Here is a 19,089-nt window from a genome sequence, read left to right as displayed (position 1 = left end):
TCCACCTGCATGTGATCTCCGCGGTGGGGTCAGTCATCCCACTTGCCCATGTTTAAATTGTATACGACATATGTATTGCATGTTATATCGTTGCTCGTACAGCGGTTCCTGGCAATTTATGCTGAGAATAAGCCAGTATATGCTTCATTTCCATGGGTGAATTGCATTGAGCTGTGGCATTGAGGTATGTGGCCATATCCCTCGGCCACATTCAAGTTATGCTGGTTTCAACATTGAATGTAAATGGACGTCATCCAACTTGCTACCATATATAGTAGATTGAGGCTTAAATATAGTACAACTTGGGATACCTACAATGCAGGTACGTACCTCATAGCACACGTGTTTAGCAGAGATGTCTTGTAGAGGACTATACAATTCTAGTCGTTCCGCAAATGCAACATAGAGATTTACTTGACATTACCAGGCTTTTAGTGGCCTCCAGATATTGAAATATCCCTCAGATGTGCCACCGAGAAGAACTTGATGCCATAGAAACCCGGGGAAGGCTAAGTGGGCCTTATCGCTCGCCGCCTTTCTGATACGTCACCCACTCTCCCACTCTGCTCGCGAGCTACCTCACTTCTGAACCACCCATTTGATTCAATCTTGACAAATTACGCTAATTTTCTGAGTGTTTTCTACGCTTATATTTCTTTCACGTCCCAACAGTCATCATGGCATCGGACCTGGACCAGCTCATTGAAATGGGTTTTGACAAAGAGCGCGCCCAGCTCGCTGTGACGAAGACTGGTGGCTGTAAGTCCCTGCCCTTTCCTCTGATATACACTGTGAGCAATTCTCTGACTAGCTAAATAGTGCAAGGTGCACTGCAGTGGCTCGAGGACAACCAGGACAAGTCATTGGAGGAGATAAAGGCACAAGCTCAAGAGGCACAAGGCGAAGAGGGCCCCGCACTCCAACCGGGCGAACAACCACGCAGCTTAGTATGCAACGAGTGTGGCAAGAAGTTCCGAGGCCAGTCGCAGGCCGAGTTCCACGCATCTAAATCCGGACATGTTGATTTCGCTGAATCTACGGAGGAAGTTGCTCCATTGACCGAGGAGCAGAAGAAGCAGAGACTGGCGGAGCTGCGGGAGAAGCTTGCGGAGAAGCGTGCAGGGCTCTCAGAACAGGACAAGATTGACAAGAAGAGGAATGAGGTGCGTATTTCTGGCCTTGGCCCGGAGAATGACTGACTAGGGTTATTTTGCTGACTTTTATTATCAGGAAATCCGAAGGAAGAGCACTAAAGAAACCCAAGATGCCAAAGAGGAGCTCGAGCGGAAGCAACAGATGAAGGAGGCGGCCAAGAAGAAGAAGGAGAAGCAGGATGAAATCGAAGCCAAAAAGCGCATCAAGGCAAAGATCGAGGCCGACAAGGAGGAGCGTCGATTGAAGGCAGAGAAGCAGCGAGCTGAGCGTGCAGGTGTGGCTCCTTCCCAGCCCGCCGCCGTCCCAGCACCCACTTCCTCCGGCCCCTCTACATCTAAGCCTGCCTCTGCCTATACGGAAACTCGGTTGCGATTCCAGTCACCCAAGGGTAACATCATGAAGACACTGCACGTTGACACTACGTTGTTTGAGGTTGCTGCCGCATTGAAGGAACAGGATGGGATCGAGGTCCAGAGCTTCGTGCAGAACTTCCCCAAGAAGGTGTTTGATAATGAGTTCTTCGGAGAGTCTTTGAAGGAACTAGGACTTGTGCCTAGTGCCAGTCTCCTTATCCAATGATTGATGCCATACCTTTCTTCATCCCAAAGGATGGATAGCTTTTACAATGAATGAGAAATGAGATGACACTCCGAAAATTGCTTCCATATATGAATCACATCCCTATCAATCTCCAACTATCCTTAAATAGTAATGTGTTTTGTTTACTCGAATTTGACTTAATTCATGAAGCTCTATCTTTATCTTATCGCGTTATCGTCATGTGATGTCGCGATGAGCCGCGTCTCGGTGCCTGAAGACAACGCGCCCGACACGCCATCATTACATCTCTAATATTGAACTCGACACTCGTTCACAACAAAACATGCCAGCGTGAGACCCAATACCCAGGACCTGGAAATCGCCATATCCCATGGAACCGAGCACTGATAGTGATAATCCCAGCGTTGGTGACCAACATCGCGGTGGTGCGGGATCTATAAGGATGCCGAACGATACAGGAGCCGCCACGGCAAACCCATTCGAGGAACCCCAACGCCGCATCAGCGAATACACCGCACAGGAAATTGCAACACTACAAGCCCGTCTTGATAAGAAATTGGGGCCCGAATACATCTCTGCGCGACCTGGTGCTGCGGGGCAGAAAGTGCACTATCTCTCCGCGGACAAATGCATCAATCTTGCAAATGAGGTGTTTGGATTCAATGGCTGGTCCAGTTCGATTCAGACGATTCAGATTGATTTTGTGCGTTAATATTACACAATCGACTACTTCGAGGTTGGTTAACACTTATCAGGTTGAGGAAAATCAAAATACGGGCAAAATCAGCCTGGGACTTTCAGTTATTATGAGAGTCACCCTGAGGGATGGGACCTTTCATGAGGTAAACGGATATCTTCGATGTGTGGATTTTTGCTTGGTTGCTGTATTAACTCTAGCCCTCTTCTAGGATATTGGCTACGGGCATATCGAGAACTGCAAGGGCAAGGCCGCAGCGTTTGAGAAGGCCAAGAAAGAAGGCACAACAGACGCTTTAAAACGCGCATTGAGGAACTTTGGCAACGTTCTAGGTAACTGTATCTATGACAAGGATTATGTGGCCAAGGTGACCAAAGTCAAAGCAACGCCTGTGAGGTCCCCGACGTCCTCCGATCTGCCACATGCCATACTGACTATTAGAATAGGGAAGATGGGATGTTGAAGACCTTCACCGCCACCCTGACTTCGCACCCCCTCCTAAGAAACAGCCGCCGCCACCTAAACGTGAACCGGAAGAGGATGATCTACCCCTTCCTCGTCCTGTGCATCAAGCAAGAGTCAACAATCCTGGGAATAACGCTTCTTTCGAGGGCGATGGAGAGTTTGGCAGTATGTGTTAGAAAACACAACATTGAACGTTGGCTAACGGTCTCTAGGTGACCTCTTCGATGAGGCCGATTTTGCGGTAGCTGAGACCGATATAGGCAATCCTGATGAGATCGTAATAGACACGGAGATCCAACGAGAACAGCAGCGCCCTGCGCCCACAAACGGTCCAGCGCCTCAGCGAGGACCGCCCGCTCGACCAGGATTTAACCCCGCTGTTGTAACACCATCAAAACCAGAGCGATGGAACGGCTCAGGCCAAGCGGGACGACCTAATCCCATACATGCACGACAGAACCCATCGGCTATCCCGTCTCCCGCATTACAAGGTCGACCAATGGCCGGTCAAGGTCCCGCGCAGAATCTTGCGAACCCCAGACCATCAGCAGCACAGCAAACAGTTGGTCAGAATGCTGCACAAAGCAACATCGCCCAGGCACCGGTCAAAAAGGAAACCGGGCCCGGGGGCTTCCAAGGGAACCAGGACATGAATCCACCACAAGGCACACCGTCAACAGGTTTTTACTCCGCCAGAGCGGTGGACCTCCTTCGTGAAAATCCAAACTCCGTCCCTTCGGGCGCACCTCAATTCGATCCACACGCGGAGAGTCCCTCCATCCGCAAGACGGCTGGTGTAGACCATAGCAAAAGCATTCCCATTGCTAGGCCGATGCTGTCTAGCGCATCTCCGGCGCCACCTAACAATAATACACGAGACTTTGTCAATCCCGCAACAGATATGCAACGCAGAGTCGGTGCTCCTGGCGGTGGAATTAGCAGTCCGGTCAGCAGAGGCCCTTCTATCTCGTCATATCGACCATTGACCCGGCCCAACATTGACCAAAGGAACGTTTCCAACCCAGGCATGGCCAACCGTGGCACTATGCCGCCCCAGCAGAATCTTAACGGAAAGCGGCCTCCATTGCTGGACGTCACCAATGCTGATGCCACGCCCGGCGCAGGGGTCCCGGCACCCGGTCCAAACGACCCAAAACGGCCCCGAGTCTCAGATGCAGACTCCTCTGGACCTTCTTCCGGGCCTCGTCCACCAACCCAGTGATGAACATGATCTGATTTGTGTTTTGCGCCCTCGGAGAGGGTGCATTACCGCGCAATTTCCAACTACAAGCGTTCCTATTTCACCGAATTTTTTTCTTCTTCAGCTCTGCTCCACGGCATCATGGTATGGTTATCACGGCGGGGAAATATGGCAGGCGTCCCGGAGTCCTCAAAGCAAATGGATCCATAGGATACCAGCGGGGGAAACACATGATATTGGATATTGGTACATTCTTTCACATTGGCATATTTTATTCTGTTTCCTAAAACGGAACCTGAAGCATGCTGGACTTCAGAAACACACTGGCAAGATTAGACAACGGGCTTATGTTGCAGAAATATCAGTCATATTAGAAATGAATCATGAATCACCTACCTAGCCCCCGGCACCAAAAATTGATATCATGTTCGATACAAAAGTACGAACAAAAAAGTACGAGCAGAAGTATGAACACGGATTGGGACAGTCGATCCTCCCAGGCCCGACGCCACGACACCGGTACAATAAAAGCAAGCACAACGTCTACCGGGACCTTCTATCCGCCCGGTCCCTTCGGCCCCTTCTTCCGCCATGCTCCCAGTGCCAGCGTGGGAGTCTAAGTGAACCCAGGACCAATCAAAGAATACAGCGAATATGCAGACCCTGGCATCGAAGCCACGAATCCACAAAAACACCCGGGTGTTCCCCTATGCATGGCAATCCCACAGCACCGGGTAACAATCTCCACTGTCCGCGTTGTCGGTACACTGGAGTTAACGGGTTGATGCATTAGCCCAAGGAAAAAAGGTTCTAAGCCTGGTGAAAAGTGCCAGATCTATGCCTGCAGGACAGTCATAGAAAAGTAAAAGAGCACGGAATTCCACGAAATCCCGCGGAATACATCGAGGATGCGGCGCAATTTGGTGATTTTGCTTTTTTCTCCTTTTCTATTTGTGCTTATTACAGTACTTTTCTTCTCTCCTGGCTTGCATTATGCACCCTGGTCACCGAGTACTGGTCAGGCGCCGAGGCCATGAGTTGACTGATCGGCGTCTATTCTCCGGTTTCCTGCTTTGCCAGTGCTTGAAGGATATTGTGGCTCTGCAGTGTCCGAGATGAGTAGTGGACAAGGGTCTTGATGCTTGGGCGAAGATGAATGCCACATATCATGTCGTGAATTGGCCATATTTAAAGAAGAATGGATATCCCCGTTCATCGAGACATAGGATTGCTTTTCATTGTCAAATTTCACTGCCCATAGACTTTATTCGTGACAAAATGTCTTCGATTGGACTCTGCTGGAGCTGTACGCCAGCAGCAAATGCAGTTGTTGTCGGCCTTGGTCTTGTCCTCTTTGGTTCGGTCTTGGTTGTCCTATACTGGAGAGCCCGTCGAGGACGCAGGCGTGCAGTAGACTTGACGGTTTCACAAGTGAGAGATTCCAGTGTACTTTGACGTTATTTTCTAACCTCTCTAGGGAGACATGGTCAGCATCCCTACTTGGAAAAGATCCTATGGCCTGGATCTACAGCAGCCCTATAGGCGTCGACCGTATTGGTTCGAAGGTAATTAAGCTTAATTCCACCTATCGGGTCTATATCTGACTGAATTCAACTGGAATTAGATGTGTAGATGAGAAGATTCGACACAAGATACGCAGGTATAATCCAGCATAGTGACATTGATGACATGTAAAACGAGGGGAGACAGGGTGCCAGGGTATAACTAGGATTTTCATACAAAACCATTTATATTCCGCATGATTCATGATTCAAAGCAGCGTAGTCTAGTCAAAGTAACCAAAGTAACCCGGAATCATGATATATCTCGTACTGGAAACCCCTATCACACTGCAAGTTCAACATATCACAAAGCGAAAAGACCAGCAAAGTTCTTACTTCTGTAACCACCGTGCACATTACGCACCTCGTGAAGTGGACACATGTAATTGATATAGACCGCTACGTACTTTGGCCAGACCGTTATGTACTTTTCCACCGGATGTAGCTTCATCCTCCCCGGTCGAACTCCCGGGCTCGAACGTGCCGACAACAGTTCCTGACCGCTGTACCCGCAGCCGGGGGCAGTGATCCGGACAGGAAAATAACGAGAAGAAAAGGAAGTATTATGACAGGTCTATTCGGGTGCGAAAGTCCCAGAACGGCCGGAAAGGGGGTCATGCTGCCCGTCGAATCATCCAGGTTGGATATACGATCTCATCGATTTCTTGAGAACTTCATGTGCATCATCATCCCGGAAGCAGGTTCTATTTCTTCCGAGTTGGACTTGATTGTCATTGCATAGCCTGAAACGTGTTTGCTTTTGTAGTTTGATTTGCGCTGTGCAGTGATTGGAGTGTGATGGATCATGTTTACACCCCTTTTACTTGTTTCTTGTCATAAAATAATAATAAAAGGAACTTGTTTTTCTATTCATCGTTATCGTAAAGAATAAGATCACATTTGTGACTAGATTGGGATCAAGCCTTTTCCCCTGCATAGTTCGCTTGAGAAGACAATGCGCTTCTGCAACGTCTCCAGGCTACGTATGGCCTCTCAAAAGACGGCCGTGAGGATGATATCTATGTCAAGGATAACCTATTACCTTTTAGATGGTATATCGCCTTCTTACGGAGTCTCAAGGTTCTCATTTCGTCCTCTTGTAAACTCAAACAAGTTCACCCTGCCCTCATGTCTGACTCCAGAGCTTGTGTTTTCCTTTGCTCTGTGGGATGAATAGCCTACATTTACATTGGTGTGAAAGGAAAAATATTAAATGTCGTTGATCAAAGGTTAAAGTACTGGGTATTAATCATAACAAAGCCCGCTAAACGATCATTGACTTTTCACTTTTGACCATTTCAACAACTGAAATAGGAACACCATTCAGCTAGGAAAAGCAAAGGATCTCAAAGCTCAACCAGGCCATAGAAGAGATGGAAATAACATCAAAGTAGAGACCAGATAGAGCGGGTTGAGGCCAGTAGAAGAAGTGATCCACTGAAAATCAGACTCTTGAATCTGGATGGGTTAGCTAGCGACGAGATAGGTTGGGAGGGAAAGATCTAGGAGCCTTCGCTTTGGGGGGAATCGTCGCAGGGTCAGGCATGGAGAACACTGGATTCGAAGCTTGCTGGGAAGCTGGACCATATGATCCACCCATGGAACTCGGAACACGGCTTGCAACGTTCAATGAGGGCCGATTCTCAGTATTGAAATGCTGGGCAGAAACGGTACGGACGTGGGCTGTTGGCACATCGCGCAATGTGGTTGGCTCATAGGCAGAGGGCGCCGGACCAATAACGTGGGGTTTGTATGGCGCAGGGCCGATTGTACGAGCGCCGGCTGATTGAACATCCTGTTGCCTGGGAATGTTTGGGTGGCTCGCGCTCAGCCCCCGAGTCGTGGTCTGGGATCGCACCACATTAGGTCCAATAACGTTAGCATTGGAGGTGATAGGGCCTACAGGTCCTGCAAAAATCGAATCGTTGAGAGTCTGTGGCTTTTTCGTTGCCTCCTTTGCACGAGTAGCCTGAATGGACGCATCGGATGTAGTGGCCCTCTTTGGAACATCAAGCAGACGAGGAACTGGAACTGGGACCACGCGCTGCGGTTGGAGAGGTGCGGCTAGTTTATCCGAAACCTGAAGAGTTTCGAACTGGGAGATAATGTCGGAGCGCTCACTCTTGGTTGGCGAGAGCTCGGGCACACATACCTTGTGCGTGCGTTTATCCGCAGAGGGGGGTGAGTTAGAACTGGAGGACGGTGGGGCCGGCGATCGGTGCCCCTCAAAGGGGGTAAGGTCACGCCGGGCAGCCGAAGAAGCTTCAACAGCGTTAGTTCCTTGCTGAGATGTTGAAATATATTCCACAAGTGCAGCCAGATTACCCAATCGACTTTCTACCTCCGAGGATGCAGGTGGTGCATATGCCGTAGGGACCAACTGGAGCAATTTAGATTCAAGAATGCGTTCAATATCACTGGTAGTTGCCAATTCTTGAGTTGTACGAATGTGTCTGCGGAGTTCGCGGAGTTCTTGAACAATCTGCGGACCATAGATACCGAAGCCGTCAAGTGCTTGACTCTGATCATTGCGGCGAGACTGAGCTTCTGGGATCTTATTGGTCGTTATCTTGGGGGCAATGACTTCGTCAATGCTCTTAACTGGCACCGACTCCCCGGGTCTCTCCGCAAACTTGAGACCTGCCAATTCTGCAGTACCTGGACTCTGGATGGCCACTGTCTTCAAATGGTGGGGGGTTGTCGTTGGTGTATTAATCGGAGAGTCATCCCCGCTGAGAAGATCTTGAGACTGAGCTTTCTGCTTGGTTTCCTCCTTCTGGCTATCAGGAGAAATCTTCTGCTTGTTGTCTTTGGTTTGAGCGACCTTCGGGACTGTCGTCTTCTTGGCATCGGGGAATGGCAGGGGCATTTCGGATGGAGCAGTGCCCTTCTTTCGTGGCTGTTCGCCTGGCGGAACCTTCCACTGAATTTCATCCGCAGCGCTTGCGACAACTGCTGGATAAGAAGACTGCAAACCAGTCGCCATTTCTTTCACCATTTTGGACTTGGCGCTTTGTTGGACAGGAACAGGGCGAGCCGGTGGTGGGCTGGGTGCTTCCACTGGAGGGGCTTTATCATGTGGTCGAGATGATTTGGGTGTACCAGGCTGGGCCTTGCGGCTTTTGGAAGATGCTGTTTTATCAAGGGGAACAACACGAGGTGACGGCGAGGGTGTTTCCACTAGATAAGGCCCAATATGTGGCTGAGATATCTTGGCTGCAGTAGCCTGGGCTTTGGAGGAATGGAATGATGCAGTCTTCTCAATAGGAACAATACGAGACGGCGTTGTCGCTGTTGCCACTGGCGAGGATGCAGGCTTCGAAGGTAGAGGAATGCCCGCCGTCTTCTGCTTGGGTGTAACCCCCAGAACCGCCTTGGCCTTTTGCTCGTTGGGCGGAATGGCTTCCTGTGCAGATGCAGTCTTCTGCATTGGAGCAGAGGGGATTGCATCAACAGGCTTCTTGTACGTTTCAGTAGCTCGGCGAGACTGAAATGAGGACATAAAGTCCCCAGGGTCAGAGATTCTAGTGGCGAAGTTGATGCTGGTCAAAAAGTTAGCATAGAAATTCCAACAACAGAAGTCTGATTACTTACGCTGGCGGTGGGCGCCGGGGTCTGCTAGGGGTAGGCGGGACTAAGAACATTGTTAGCTGTATTCTTTTTCTGTGTGCGTCACCAAAACGTACTGTGAACATGCTCTTGGGCGCGACCCTTACCCTTTCCTTTGCCTCGTCCACGTCCCCTTCCTCGGTCACGAGCATCGCTGTCATCGTTGTTGCAGTTTAGCGCAGGGTCTAGATGAATACTGGCCGACATTGTAGTCGAGCGAGCGCGCGGTCCTGGGCGTCCTGAGCGAGTAGAGTTTGCATGAAGGGAGCCTCTGTGATTTCTCTTCCGTTAATTGGCATATCTTAAATGTCGGAGCAAATCTTACCGTGTAGGAGCAGGAGGAAGATTAGCAGGTCCACTAGGAGGAGGGGGAACAAAACCACCCCGTCCTCTCTTTCCCATGACACCACCACCGCGACCTGCAGATGGAGCTGGGTGAGGGTGATTGGCGTAGGTTCGCGGCTGACTTCCATTGGGGTGCAACATGGCGTGCAAATTAGCTCGGTGGGACTGGCCGGAATTTATGTCATCGAGTTCTTCCATTCCACGAGTGTCTCCGATTTTAGCATGCAAATCTGAGACGGAGATTAGCACAAAGACACAAAGGGGCGCAGGAGAGTTTCCCCTTTAGTACGTACTTGCCCATTCGCTCAATTGAGCTTTATCTCTCTGATCGATACGCCGCTTGGATTCGATGTCAGCAAGATGCGCGCGAGCCTGAGTAGTGGAATCGGCGGTGGAAATCTTTTCACGCCGAGCGGTTCCTAGGTCCGCCTGTTGGTGCCGTCAGTTAGAAAGGTCAGAAGAGAAGTGAGAGGCTAGATGTTACCATTTGAAGGATTTGCATCTTGCGGAGCTTCTCCGCTGACAGCTCCGATGATTCACTCATTTTCCTGGTAGTAATAACGGCAAGCAGAGGGTATTAAACGCTGTTACATGACACGTCGTTGTCGACGTGCCCAACGGGTGTGACTGTGGTTTGGTTGGTCAAAGCACGAAGAGTGAGCGATGAGTGAGTGGTAATAGAGATCAGAGCGTGGGAGATGGTGTCTCCCAAAAGAATGTATTTGCAGGTCGAAGTGACCTGAGGGACGAGGGCGATGAAGACGAAATGAGGCTTAGAAAGGCCTAAGCAGGGCCCCCAAGGGACAGACGACAAGAGGGGGTACTCCGAGGACTTGGCTGTAAAGCGAAGAGACAGACAATAAGCAGAGTTGTGCGAAGCACCCGAAACAAGAATTGTGAGAACCGCTGATGGGTTCCAAACAAGCGAAGAAGAAGCGAACAAAGCAGGGAAAAGAGTGGGTGTAGAAGAAAGAAAAGAGAGCAGATGGGAAGAGGGTAAATAAAGGAACAATCAGAGCCTCGGATCAAAGACGCGACGCGTTTGTGAATGTGCAAGCAATGGTACCTCTATGCTTCCAAGGCGACTTGTCCGTCGCACCTTCCGTCGAGGAGTTTTGGCCTTGGGGACTGCCATGTCCACGTGGATGCTTCCACGTGATAATGAAGCCCTATAGATATACGTCGAAGAGCCATTGATAATGATCGTGCATTTTTGGATGCAGAAAGCGAGCGGAGTTGTACAAGATGAGAAACGAGGCTGAGGGGTTGCGATGCCGGAATCGCAAAGCGCATGTGTCCAGTCGTTGTCCGAGGAGGATTTATTTCACCGTACTCGGTCTGACTTTAGAGTACATCTATGTATACGTGCTTAGGCACACGGTATCTACCAAATTACCTGATACCTAGCTTGAGACATTGAAATCCACTCCTATATACACAACGGCACATAGCGAATGTTTCGAATGAGAATGCTGTAGCATATAATACATAACAGCTATATGTTCAAAGTGAATACATATGTACACGGCACATGGCATCAACAGACTTCTCGGGCACACTGAGAGTATAAACCGCCGCTATATTGCTTGAAAAGTCTCTCTAAGGTGCACTGCAACTATGAGCCTCGCCATCATCTGTAAAGGCGAAAATTCAATGTAAGCATCCGTGATGAGTGCAGGGTCAAATGGCCATTCAATTTGGTCCAATTGCAACCGTTTCGCGGGGCAGACTTACTTCGAATGATCTTGATAACCGCCTGCACTACGCTGACACCCATCACAAGCACCCCAAAGCAAATGCACAGATACGCCGGAATCTTCTCTCGTCGCTTAGCACTGCTGAGTCTGATGTAACAGAGAGGAGGGAATATATAGGCTAGAGCAGCAGCACTGGTCGCGCCAATGAGCTCAAACACACTTCCCAGATCACAGGTTATCAAGGACAACACCATTGAAGTCACCACCAGCGCCGTTGTGAAGATAACATGCCGAACAGTGTTGTGCGGCTCGTCGGGAAAGTAGTAGGTTGTCATGACGGAACGGCAGACGAACGCCTCAAGCGGCAGTGTGGTCAGCATGTTCAGGCCGAAGCAACTAGTCAAAGTCAGTCAAGAAGCTCTATATCGAAGTCAATGGGGATATTGTACAATCGTGCGATGTTGACGACGATATTGTCTGATGGAAAGTTGTTCAAAACGTTGCCCTGGGTTTTAGAACCGAATGATAGGAACCCTGCGATGCCCATTGCTAGGCACATCACCAGAGAGATTCCTGTCGAGTAATGTGTGACACGGGTGAAGCGGTCCAGTGTCGGCTTTTTCAATGAGCCGTAGATCAGAAGACTGTTGTGGTCTGTGGAAATTAGCGATTGTGATATCAGTAGGATTTAAAGGAACATACGACAAACAAAAGCTGGAAATCATTAGCGGGTTTTCTAATTATTGCTAGGGACAGCTAAAACTTACCAAAAGAGATGACGCCGACAGCCTGGAAAAAGCCAGCATTGAAAATAAGGTGGCTTTTGATCTCTCCACGCGATTCGGGTGGGACCCGAAAGCCCTGGGTGATGACAGTGACAACAATAACTATCATGCTGACCAAAGCCAAGGCGGATGCTTTCGCCAGCTAGATGACTGTTAGTCTCTGGTAAGTACTAAGGAAAGAGAGAGCTGACCTTAGCGATGTCTCGATACAAAGACAATGGGTATGAAACAACTAAAACGAAGATAACAATAACGGCCCGGCGGTCTGTGAGGAGCCACAGAAAGGACATATCCCTAAGAGACGGAAACAAAGCGCCTAGAACGTGTGGGATGGTATCGCCAACGATAATACAGAATGCGACCATGCCTCCGAATGCAAATGCCCACTGGGCAACCGAGATCGCAATGAGACCACCTTTCCCGAAGCAATGCTGCATTGTCGCCTGGAACGAATCCGCCCCACTCAATTTGGAGTTGATCACAATCAATCGAATGGTCCAATCCACAGTGACGGTCAAGGCAGTCAGCAGCAGGATTCCAGTTGCCATGCCTGCCTGACGAAGCGCGTAAGGTTGTCCAATGATTCCAGCACCGATAATACTGTTGGCCATGTTCATGAACGCCATTTTCATCCCACTCCGCGGCCGCGCATCCTCGAGATGCTCTTCGGGGAAGAAATCGTCCGATGTCGCGAGTGTCACACTAGGCGCTTCGATGTTTGTAAGAAGAGGAATTGATTGACCACTGTGGTGCGTTCTTGGGCCCTGGTTTCCATGTTCATAGTCCTCATCCTCCAGCCATAGTGTGTCGTCTGGGCTGAGAGCACGCTCAATGGAATTGCGATTGGGGCTTTCTGGCTCCTCCTCCAGGTCAAATCGCACTCGGTTCATGGTACGGGGTGTACGGCGCTTTCCATCGGCCGCAGGTTGAGAGATTGAGGAGTGGCGTTCGCCATTTGTCGCGTTATGTGAGGGGATCGGCGACGGAAGAGGTTCCGGGTGGAAAGCTAAATCATGCTCCTCACTTGAAGCTGGCAGAAGTGATTGAGCTTCATGTTCATCCTGGCCATTCTGGGCATACAGGTGATTCTCTGACAGCTCATCCCCTGGCATCGCTGACCGTGAATAGTTGGAAGTGTAACGGTTACTTTCAGGCCACCTGGGATGGGGCCCGGGCCACACGTGATAGGCTATCTTATCGATAAGGACGTCTTTGATCCGATAAGAGATAACAACGGTTTGCCATGTGCACGTCACAGGTACTCCACTACGCGGATGTCTACGTACTTACTTCTGAATGGATAACTAATGACTTGGCGACAAATGATCAGGGACAAAGATAAATGAATGGATGGCCGTTTCTTAAAAGTAAAAAGCACAGCCCCACGGCACAAAAGAGCCTAGTGAATGTGGACAGGTAACCACAGTACACACAAACTAACAAAGGTTATCAACCAGGTCGTGTCTCACTTCTTTTGACATCTTTCAGGAGTCACTTGAGGCAAAATGTGTAATTTACTTTAGTGTATTTTTTATATCTGCGATTTTGGTGGGAATGGGTTGGGATGAGATCAGAGCATCAAAGGGCCCTGGGTAGACCATGCTTATATATCTTCGAGGAAACCGGCCAAAGATTCTGAGAAATCGAAAAAAAAAAAAAATCATTAGCTATACATTGGAAAGCCATCTGCACAGGTTACACTTCTTTTTCGCCTTTCTTGTGATCGTGCCATAAATCTGAGAAGGGAAAGAAGATGAGAAGATATCTAAAATAGGTCTAGAAAGACATGACAAGACCGCATAAGAGCCGACTACTCCTGTCTGATTTATTTAAATATTTAAAGAATGGAACACAACTTCGAGAACGCTGTTAGCAAAAGTTATCGACGCCAATGGTTATTTCAATCCGGAATACAGTCCTTTCGATGAGAGCATACGGTCTTTACCATCCTGATCGGCGATGCTGGATATTTTGGATAGCGAAGAGGGAGTACTGTGCTGGGTACGTAGGCACATAGAGAACTCGAGGACATACAGGTACAATCACCCCCATTGTTACCACTATGTCATTATGACTAGCTAGACCGCCAACGTAACCAGCTGTCCTTTCCCTCAACGAGCTAGGTAAAGAATGGAGAGATCTTTGACCCATTTCATAAACACATTTTTGGCTCGAAAAGATAGTGCCACTATCCATTCCCTGCATCACCACGCCAAAAATGTCTAAGTCTACGTTTCACACCTTTGCGTTAGTTGTTTTTGGGGGCCGGGTGGTCGACATAGCCCTAGCAACGGATTTTGTGATGATTGCGAAGAAGTTTATATCGGACGGGCTAAATCCCACATGTCTATCGGGGACCCATCTTTATGATATCACGCATATGTCTGGGCCGTTTCTTTTTGGGCGAGAGGACTTGAGAGAAAGAGTCCCGATCTACGATAGCCAGGAGGCTACAACACCGTTTTACCAACTAGATGCCCGTGGCGTCAAACAGCACGTCATGGACTGGATTAGAAACATATCCGGTAGGGTAGGCGCTGGCGATCGCATAATAATCGTGTTGATCGGACACGGTCATGCGGAAAACCACGCTCTCACGCTGTATCCTCAGCGTGCAGAACGTGAATTCCTCTCTAAAGCCGAGATGATTGCCGCCCTCTCGGTCTTGCCGCCCAATGTCCGCCTCCTGGTCGTCAATGAGGCTTGTTACTCCGGTTCCTGGGCCACTATAGCCCCTGATCTAGGCCACCAGCGAGATGTACGTGTCGAGACAGCAGCCACGGTGGGCGAGAAGTCCTGGGCATATACCTCGGGTTCCGGCCGGAACCGGTGTTCTCTTTTCGGAGCGGCATTTGTCGAGGACATCACCACTCACCCCGAAGGCCAAATACTCCGGCATCGCCATCGAATAGTTGATGAGATGCTATATGTTGGGCCTAACCAGGAAACATCCACACCACTAGTGGTTGCCTCGACCCGCGCCCTTTTGTCACATAACATGTCACACTTCATACTGACGCCAAAGATTGCTACTGCAATCACCAATGTAGCTTCTACGCAGCATCGCCATGAGACCCTTCTCCGGTCAAGGGCATCCCCCCGCACCTTCTGGAGACGTCTTCGTCGCTCGGTTGGCGTGGAAGGAGAACCGGCGCAGGCGTTGGGAGGAGAGAGCCCGGTGAAAGATGGTACCGGTACCGACATGAAGGATGCCGTTATATCGAGCTACCTGGAAGATCTCGGACCGCTGAAGAGTGCCATTGGCAATTCTGCCCTTGTAGCTGCCAGCCAGATCGCTCTTGAAGGCCGTTTTGGGCCTTCAGATCTCAAAGACCAGGTGATAGCGACGATTTCTTGGCAGGCGACCCAGATGCAACGAGTTGGCCAGTTGCTGGAACATCTAGCCCAGCAGAGACTAGTCACGGACTTGGTCGACGTAGAAATAGCCAAGCAAGCACTAGTAGACCACAGAGAACACGTCGCGAAGCCCTTGGTGGAGAGGTTTATGAAGGGAGATAAGCTGAGGTGTTTGGAAAACCCCCCGGATGAAGGCCATGTCGGGGTGCACTTCGATGAAGCTACAATCTGGCTGGTTGACGTCTTGGCCTATAACCGGCTGATGTACCCGCACGACTTCGATCTCGATCGCGTGGTAGAAGAGGTACTTCTGTTTCTAGCTTAGTGTGTGTGTTTGTACTTCTTGCCGCTCTTCTTCCGCACAAGAATGAGTCTACCCAATCCATTGCTTCCACAAACCCTTGTGATTGAAAAATGTCTTGGTGACTCGGTGCCACGGGAGATTCATTGTTAGTCATATAGCCCAGTCAGACACAAGTCCCTAATGATACGGAGATTACCATGATGCGCGCAGATGTAGAACAAACCAAATGGTGGGTGGAGAACTGAGATACATTTAAAAGACGGGCGACCAGCTCTACCTGTACCACTAGTACGCCTTGCGAATATCCATCCACTCCCTTATGGGTGCCCACTTGCGGCATGTATGAACCTGTCCAACTACAAGCCTAACTATATCATTATTATAATGATAGACAGGGGCCGGCGATAGGTTTCCATGACATTGGATAGCTTGCCGCAGCTGATCGAGGCAATGATCACGGTGAATTCTAGTCCAATTATCCGGAAAGATTGGAGTTGTAATAGCTTCTTCCAGTTTGCCGTGGTGGTGAAGATGTTTTGAGTAGTAGCCAATATTGAGTTCCATTCAGATTGCGTTAAGGCAGTGGAGGGAGTGGAGACGAACGGTGCAATGTAATAGATATGTTGAATGCTGCGGTACGGCACCACAAGAGAAGGTGGAAGCCAATGGATCACATATGCCAGTCTGAGATGTGTTGCTGTCAAGTCGAGGGTAGAGCTCAGCAACAGTCTCCATTCCAAACAAGTTCTATAACAAGAATCAGCTTTTCAGCTGAGATCATGGTGCAAATACAAAGCTCCAAACGATATGAATAGTGAAAGTAAACCGACCTTTAAGGATTGGCTGAACGCATTCTTAGGTCAAGAGTCTTGGAAGTCATGTGCTCGTCCATAGCTATAAGGTCATAGCCACCTGCGCAGACCTACTTCAGCGATTCCTTTCCCGCTTCAATACCCCACCAATCCCCCAATCACTCATTCAAATGACTGCCTTGCGTCCCAAAAAGAATAGTAAATTGGTGATGAGCTTCCTCCACAATGGCACAAAAGCTCAACTTGGGTCGATCCACTCTGCGAATCCGAGATTCAAAGTTGCAGCTTCGCCTGGCCGCATCAGCTAATTTCACCCAGCCACTAAACCATGGAGCCCCCCAAATACCAATTGACCTCTCACACTTGCCAAATGTTGAAAGTGTATGGATAACAGAGGCACCAGAGCTGGAGTTACGCTTCTTCATCGGGGGAAACTGGGGTCAGAATGAAGCAGCGGCATTCATCTCGAAAATGAGAGGCAAACTCTGGGATATGGAGGTGTGTGAGAGAGAATATCCCCTAAACTGGAAACTGACCATTCCTTCCTCCAGATCTGGTCAGACCTGGGATTCTCAGTCGAGATCAAGACGGGTGCAGGCGAATATTGCATTGACACTTCTGGTACCCACTGCCTCGAACTTGGTCTGCGCAGAGGATGGCCAATACATAATCACAAAACCGGTCGGACTTTACCCAGTATGATGACCAATCCACCAGACGCGTGTCCTCCTCCCGGTGTATCAATAGCTACATTGGCTTCAATTGATGTTTGGCTGGAGTATCGCTTTCAAGGGAAGGATATACCGCAATCCCAGGATCCTTCCGAGTTGGAGGTTGGTCTTGGACAAGGATCATCGGCTTTCCCCGGTCCTCAGCTGCCAGAGACAATGACAGAAATCGCGATCCTACAGGCGGTGCATGACGAGGATCTCCATGAGGCTATTGGATCTCAGTTTTCTTGCATATCTGGAGGTGGATCAGACCCATCACTCGAGGAACTCCTCCGACTGTTCGACCTTGGAATCCAAAGACTGGTCATTTCCAACTCAATTAAAGATCCCACGATTAGTGTCTCACAGCAGGCCACGCTTAAGAGCCTCGCAGATATCTCTCCCGCGGTGTTCGACCCTGGATATCGGGATGTGAGTTTTCCATCTCAGTGATGAAAACCAAGCACTAATTTCACCTAGGCGATGAACCAGCGAGGAATAACAATTCCAATAATCACCAAAGCCGTATCATCTATGCTGGCAGGAAACAAAGATCCCTCCACCCAAGCTAAACTAGCAGATTTGTTAGAGTTCGCTCGCTCCCGCCACCCGGATGAGTTGATGATACAGCCTCAATTTCCAAGTTGGGGAACTGCAGTCCTCTCATCACTTTGGAGTGTCGCCCAGAAAACTGTGCTCAAGACAAAACCTACGAAAAGACGAGTTTCGATGCTCTCTGCGGAGTGTCTATCAACTGGATTGACTGGATTAAACGAAACCGTGAGTCGCATGCCCACGGACCAGCAACAATCCGACAGCGGAAATTCCGGACTGGGTCGTTCTTTCCAAACAGGATATCACAACGAGAATGAAGAAAGTGACATATTTCTGTTGAATAGCGAATCCGAGGACCAGCTTTTGGACAATTTCAGCGAAACAAGCTTTACAGACATTGGGGATTCGACCCAAACATCCCTTGACACGTTACTGTCAACAATTGGGTCCTCTCAGACTTCATACAGTGATCATGATGCCATGCTTCTCTCGGATCATGACGAATTGGCGGATTATCCGGGAAACTATGTGACGGATTATGATCCCCGAGAGGATATGGAGGCATACGACACGGACATTATAATGGCTGACTACCTTTAGATTCTTCGTATGATACCTTCACTGTGATATATGATAACACTTGTTTAATGATCACGATATTATCGATGATATTGAGCATTGAGAAGTAACGTCCATTTGGTTAATTTGACGATGCCGACATCTGGAGGTATTGGTGTAAACGAGAGGCCAAAAACCAAATCTCTACTACATACATGGATGAAGGGTCAACCAAGTCTACTACGTATGTAGCTTCAACTGTAATTCAAAACCTCAGCCTTCAAATATGTGTCTATTGCAAAAGATTCCAAAAATTCTCTCTATGAAAAGCACGTGGTGTGCTTCGCACCACTATCTAACAGCCCCAATCAACAACCTTCACCTCGTTGGCCGACTCCGTAATTATTCCCGGCTCATATGCTGCAATGAACTGTTCGCCCAGTGGTTGGGCCTTAGGGCCGGCATAGAGCCGGTATTCATCGATTATGCCCGAAAGTTTCCGTCGCTGCAGTTTGCGTAAACAGCCGATGACACAAGCGGTGCGATCCATGGATGCTATTCGAATATTAATTAGCAGACAGGCTACGGCATATGTCATTGGAAATAGGAAATCTTACCTTCCCCTAATTACAATGGACGGTGGTTTGCCACGTCGATAATTTTTGCCATGATGGCATCGATATCCTCATCGTTTGGCGCTTGGGCTTAAGAGCGAA

At 49.2% G+C, this 19,089-nt stretch overlaps 8 protein-coding genes across 8 annotated transcripts; 5 read left to right on the top strand and 3 right to left on the bottom strand.

The window, feature by feature from the left end:
- Window positions 1-677: 677 nt before the first annotated feature.
- Window positions 678-1,734, top strand: N7525_004539 (UBA and UBX domain-containing protein; the record flags this gene model as incomplete). The annotated part of the gene is made up of 3 exons (XM_002565667.1): window positions 678-759; window positions 820-1,163; window positions 1,231-1,734. The coding sequence occupies 3 exons, from the start codon at window positions 678-680 to the stop codon at window positions 1,732-1,734; spliced, it is 930 nt and encodes a 309-aa protein (XP_002565713.1).
- Window positions 1,735-2,086: 352 nt separating this feature from the next.
- On the top strand, window positions 2,087-4,100 carry N7525_004538 (RAD52 DNA repair protein RADC; the record flags this gene model as incomplete). Its single annotated transcript, XM_002565668.2, has 5 exons — window positions 2,087-2,419; window positions 2,472-2,558; window positions 2,625-2,804; window positions 2,860-3,043; window positions 3,091-4,100. The coding sequence occupies 5 exons, from the start codon at window positions 2,087-2,089 to the stop codon at window positions 4,098-4,100; spliced, it is 1,794 nt and encodes a 597-aa protein (XP_002565714.2).
- Window positions 4,101-5,357: 1,257 nt separating this feature from the next.
- On the top strand, window positions 5,358-5,652 carry N7525_004537 (uncharacterized protein; the record flags this gene model as incomplete). The annotated part of the gene is made up of 2 exons (XM_061213045.1): window positions 5,358-5,510; window positions 5,557-5,652. 2 exons carry the CDS (start codon window positions 5,358-5,360, stop codon window positions 5,650-5,652), a joined length of 249 nt encoding a protein of 82 aa, XP_061070066.1.
- A 1,460-nt stretch (window positions 5,653-7,112) lies between these two features.
- Window positions 7,113-10,139, bottom strand: N7525_004536 (uncharacterized protein; the record flags this gene model as incomplete). The annotated part of the gene is made up of 6 exons (XM_002565670.1): window positions 7,113-9,183; window positions 9,236-9,275; window positions 9,328-9,521; window positions 9,576-9,825; window positions 9,889-10,024; window positions 10,080-10,139. The coding sequence occupies 6 exons, from the start codon at window positions 10,137-10,139 to the stop codon at window positions 7,113-7,115; spliced, it is 2,751 nt and encodes a 916-aa protein (XP_002565716.1).
- Window positions 10,140-11,194: 1,055 nt separating this feature from the next.
- N7525_004535 (putative amino acid transporter) lies at window positions 11,195-13,189 on the bottom strand (the record flags this gene model as incomplete). Its single annotated transcript, XM_061213044.1, has 6 exons — window positions 11,195-11,229; window positions 11,330-11,688; window positions 11,742-11,946; window positions 11,995-12,006; window positions 12,060-12,219; window positions 12,269-13,189. The coding sequence occupies 6 exons, from the start codon at window positions 13,187-13,189 to the stop codon at window positions 11,195-11,197; spliced, it is 1,692 nt and encodes a 563-aa protein (XP_061070065.1).
- A 1,106-nt stretch (window positions 13,190-14,295) lies between these two features.
- Window positions 14,296-15,759, top strand: N7525_004534 (uncharacterized protein; the record flags this gene model as incomplete). The annotated part of the gene is made up of 1 exon (XM_002565672.2): window positions 14,296-15,759. The coding sequence occupies one exon, from the start codon at window positions 14,296-14,298 to the stop codon at window positions 15,757-15,759; it is 1,464 nt and encodes a 487-aa protein (XP_002565718.2).
- A 1,016-nt stretch (window positions 15,760-16,775) lies between these two features.
- Window positions 16,776-18,415, top strand: N7525_004533 (uncharacterized protein; the record flags this gene model as incomplete). Its single annotated transcript, XM_002565673.1, has 3 exons — window positions 16,776-17,048; window positions 17,102-17,692; window positions 17,741-18,415. 3 exons carry the CDS (start codon window positions 16,776-16,778, stop codon window positions 18,413-18,415), a joined length of 1,539 nt encoding a protein of 512 aa, XP_002565719.1.
- A 313-nt stretch (window positions 18,416-18,728) lies between these two features.
- On the bottom strand, window positions 18,729-19,042 carry yphA (tyrosine phosphatase family protein; the record flags this gene model as incomplete). Its single annotated transcript, XM_002565674.2, has 2 exons — window positions 18,729-18,928; window positions 19,012-19,042. The coding sequence occupies 2 exons, from the start codon at window positions 19,040-19,042 to the stop codon at window positions 18,729-18,731; spliced, it is 231 nt and encodes a 76-aa protein (XP_002565720.2).
- Window positions 19,043-19,089: the final 47 nt, after the last annotated feature.

This window comes from Penicillium rubens (genome assembly GCF_028828025.1).
Source record: "Penicillium rubens strain IBT 27055 chromosome Unknown utg000002l_segment0_segment0, whole genome shotgun sequence".
Lineage (NCBI taxonomy): Eukaryota > Fungi > Ascomycota > Eurotiomycetes > Eurotiales > Aspergillaceae > Penicillium > Penicillium rubens.
This window is presented reverse-complemented; position numbering and strand designations above follow the sequence as displayed.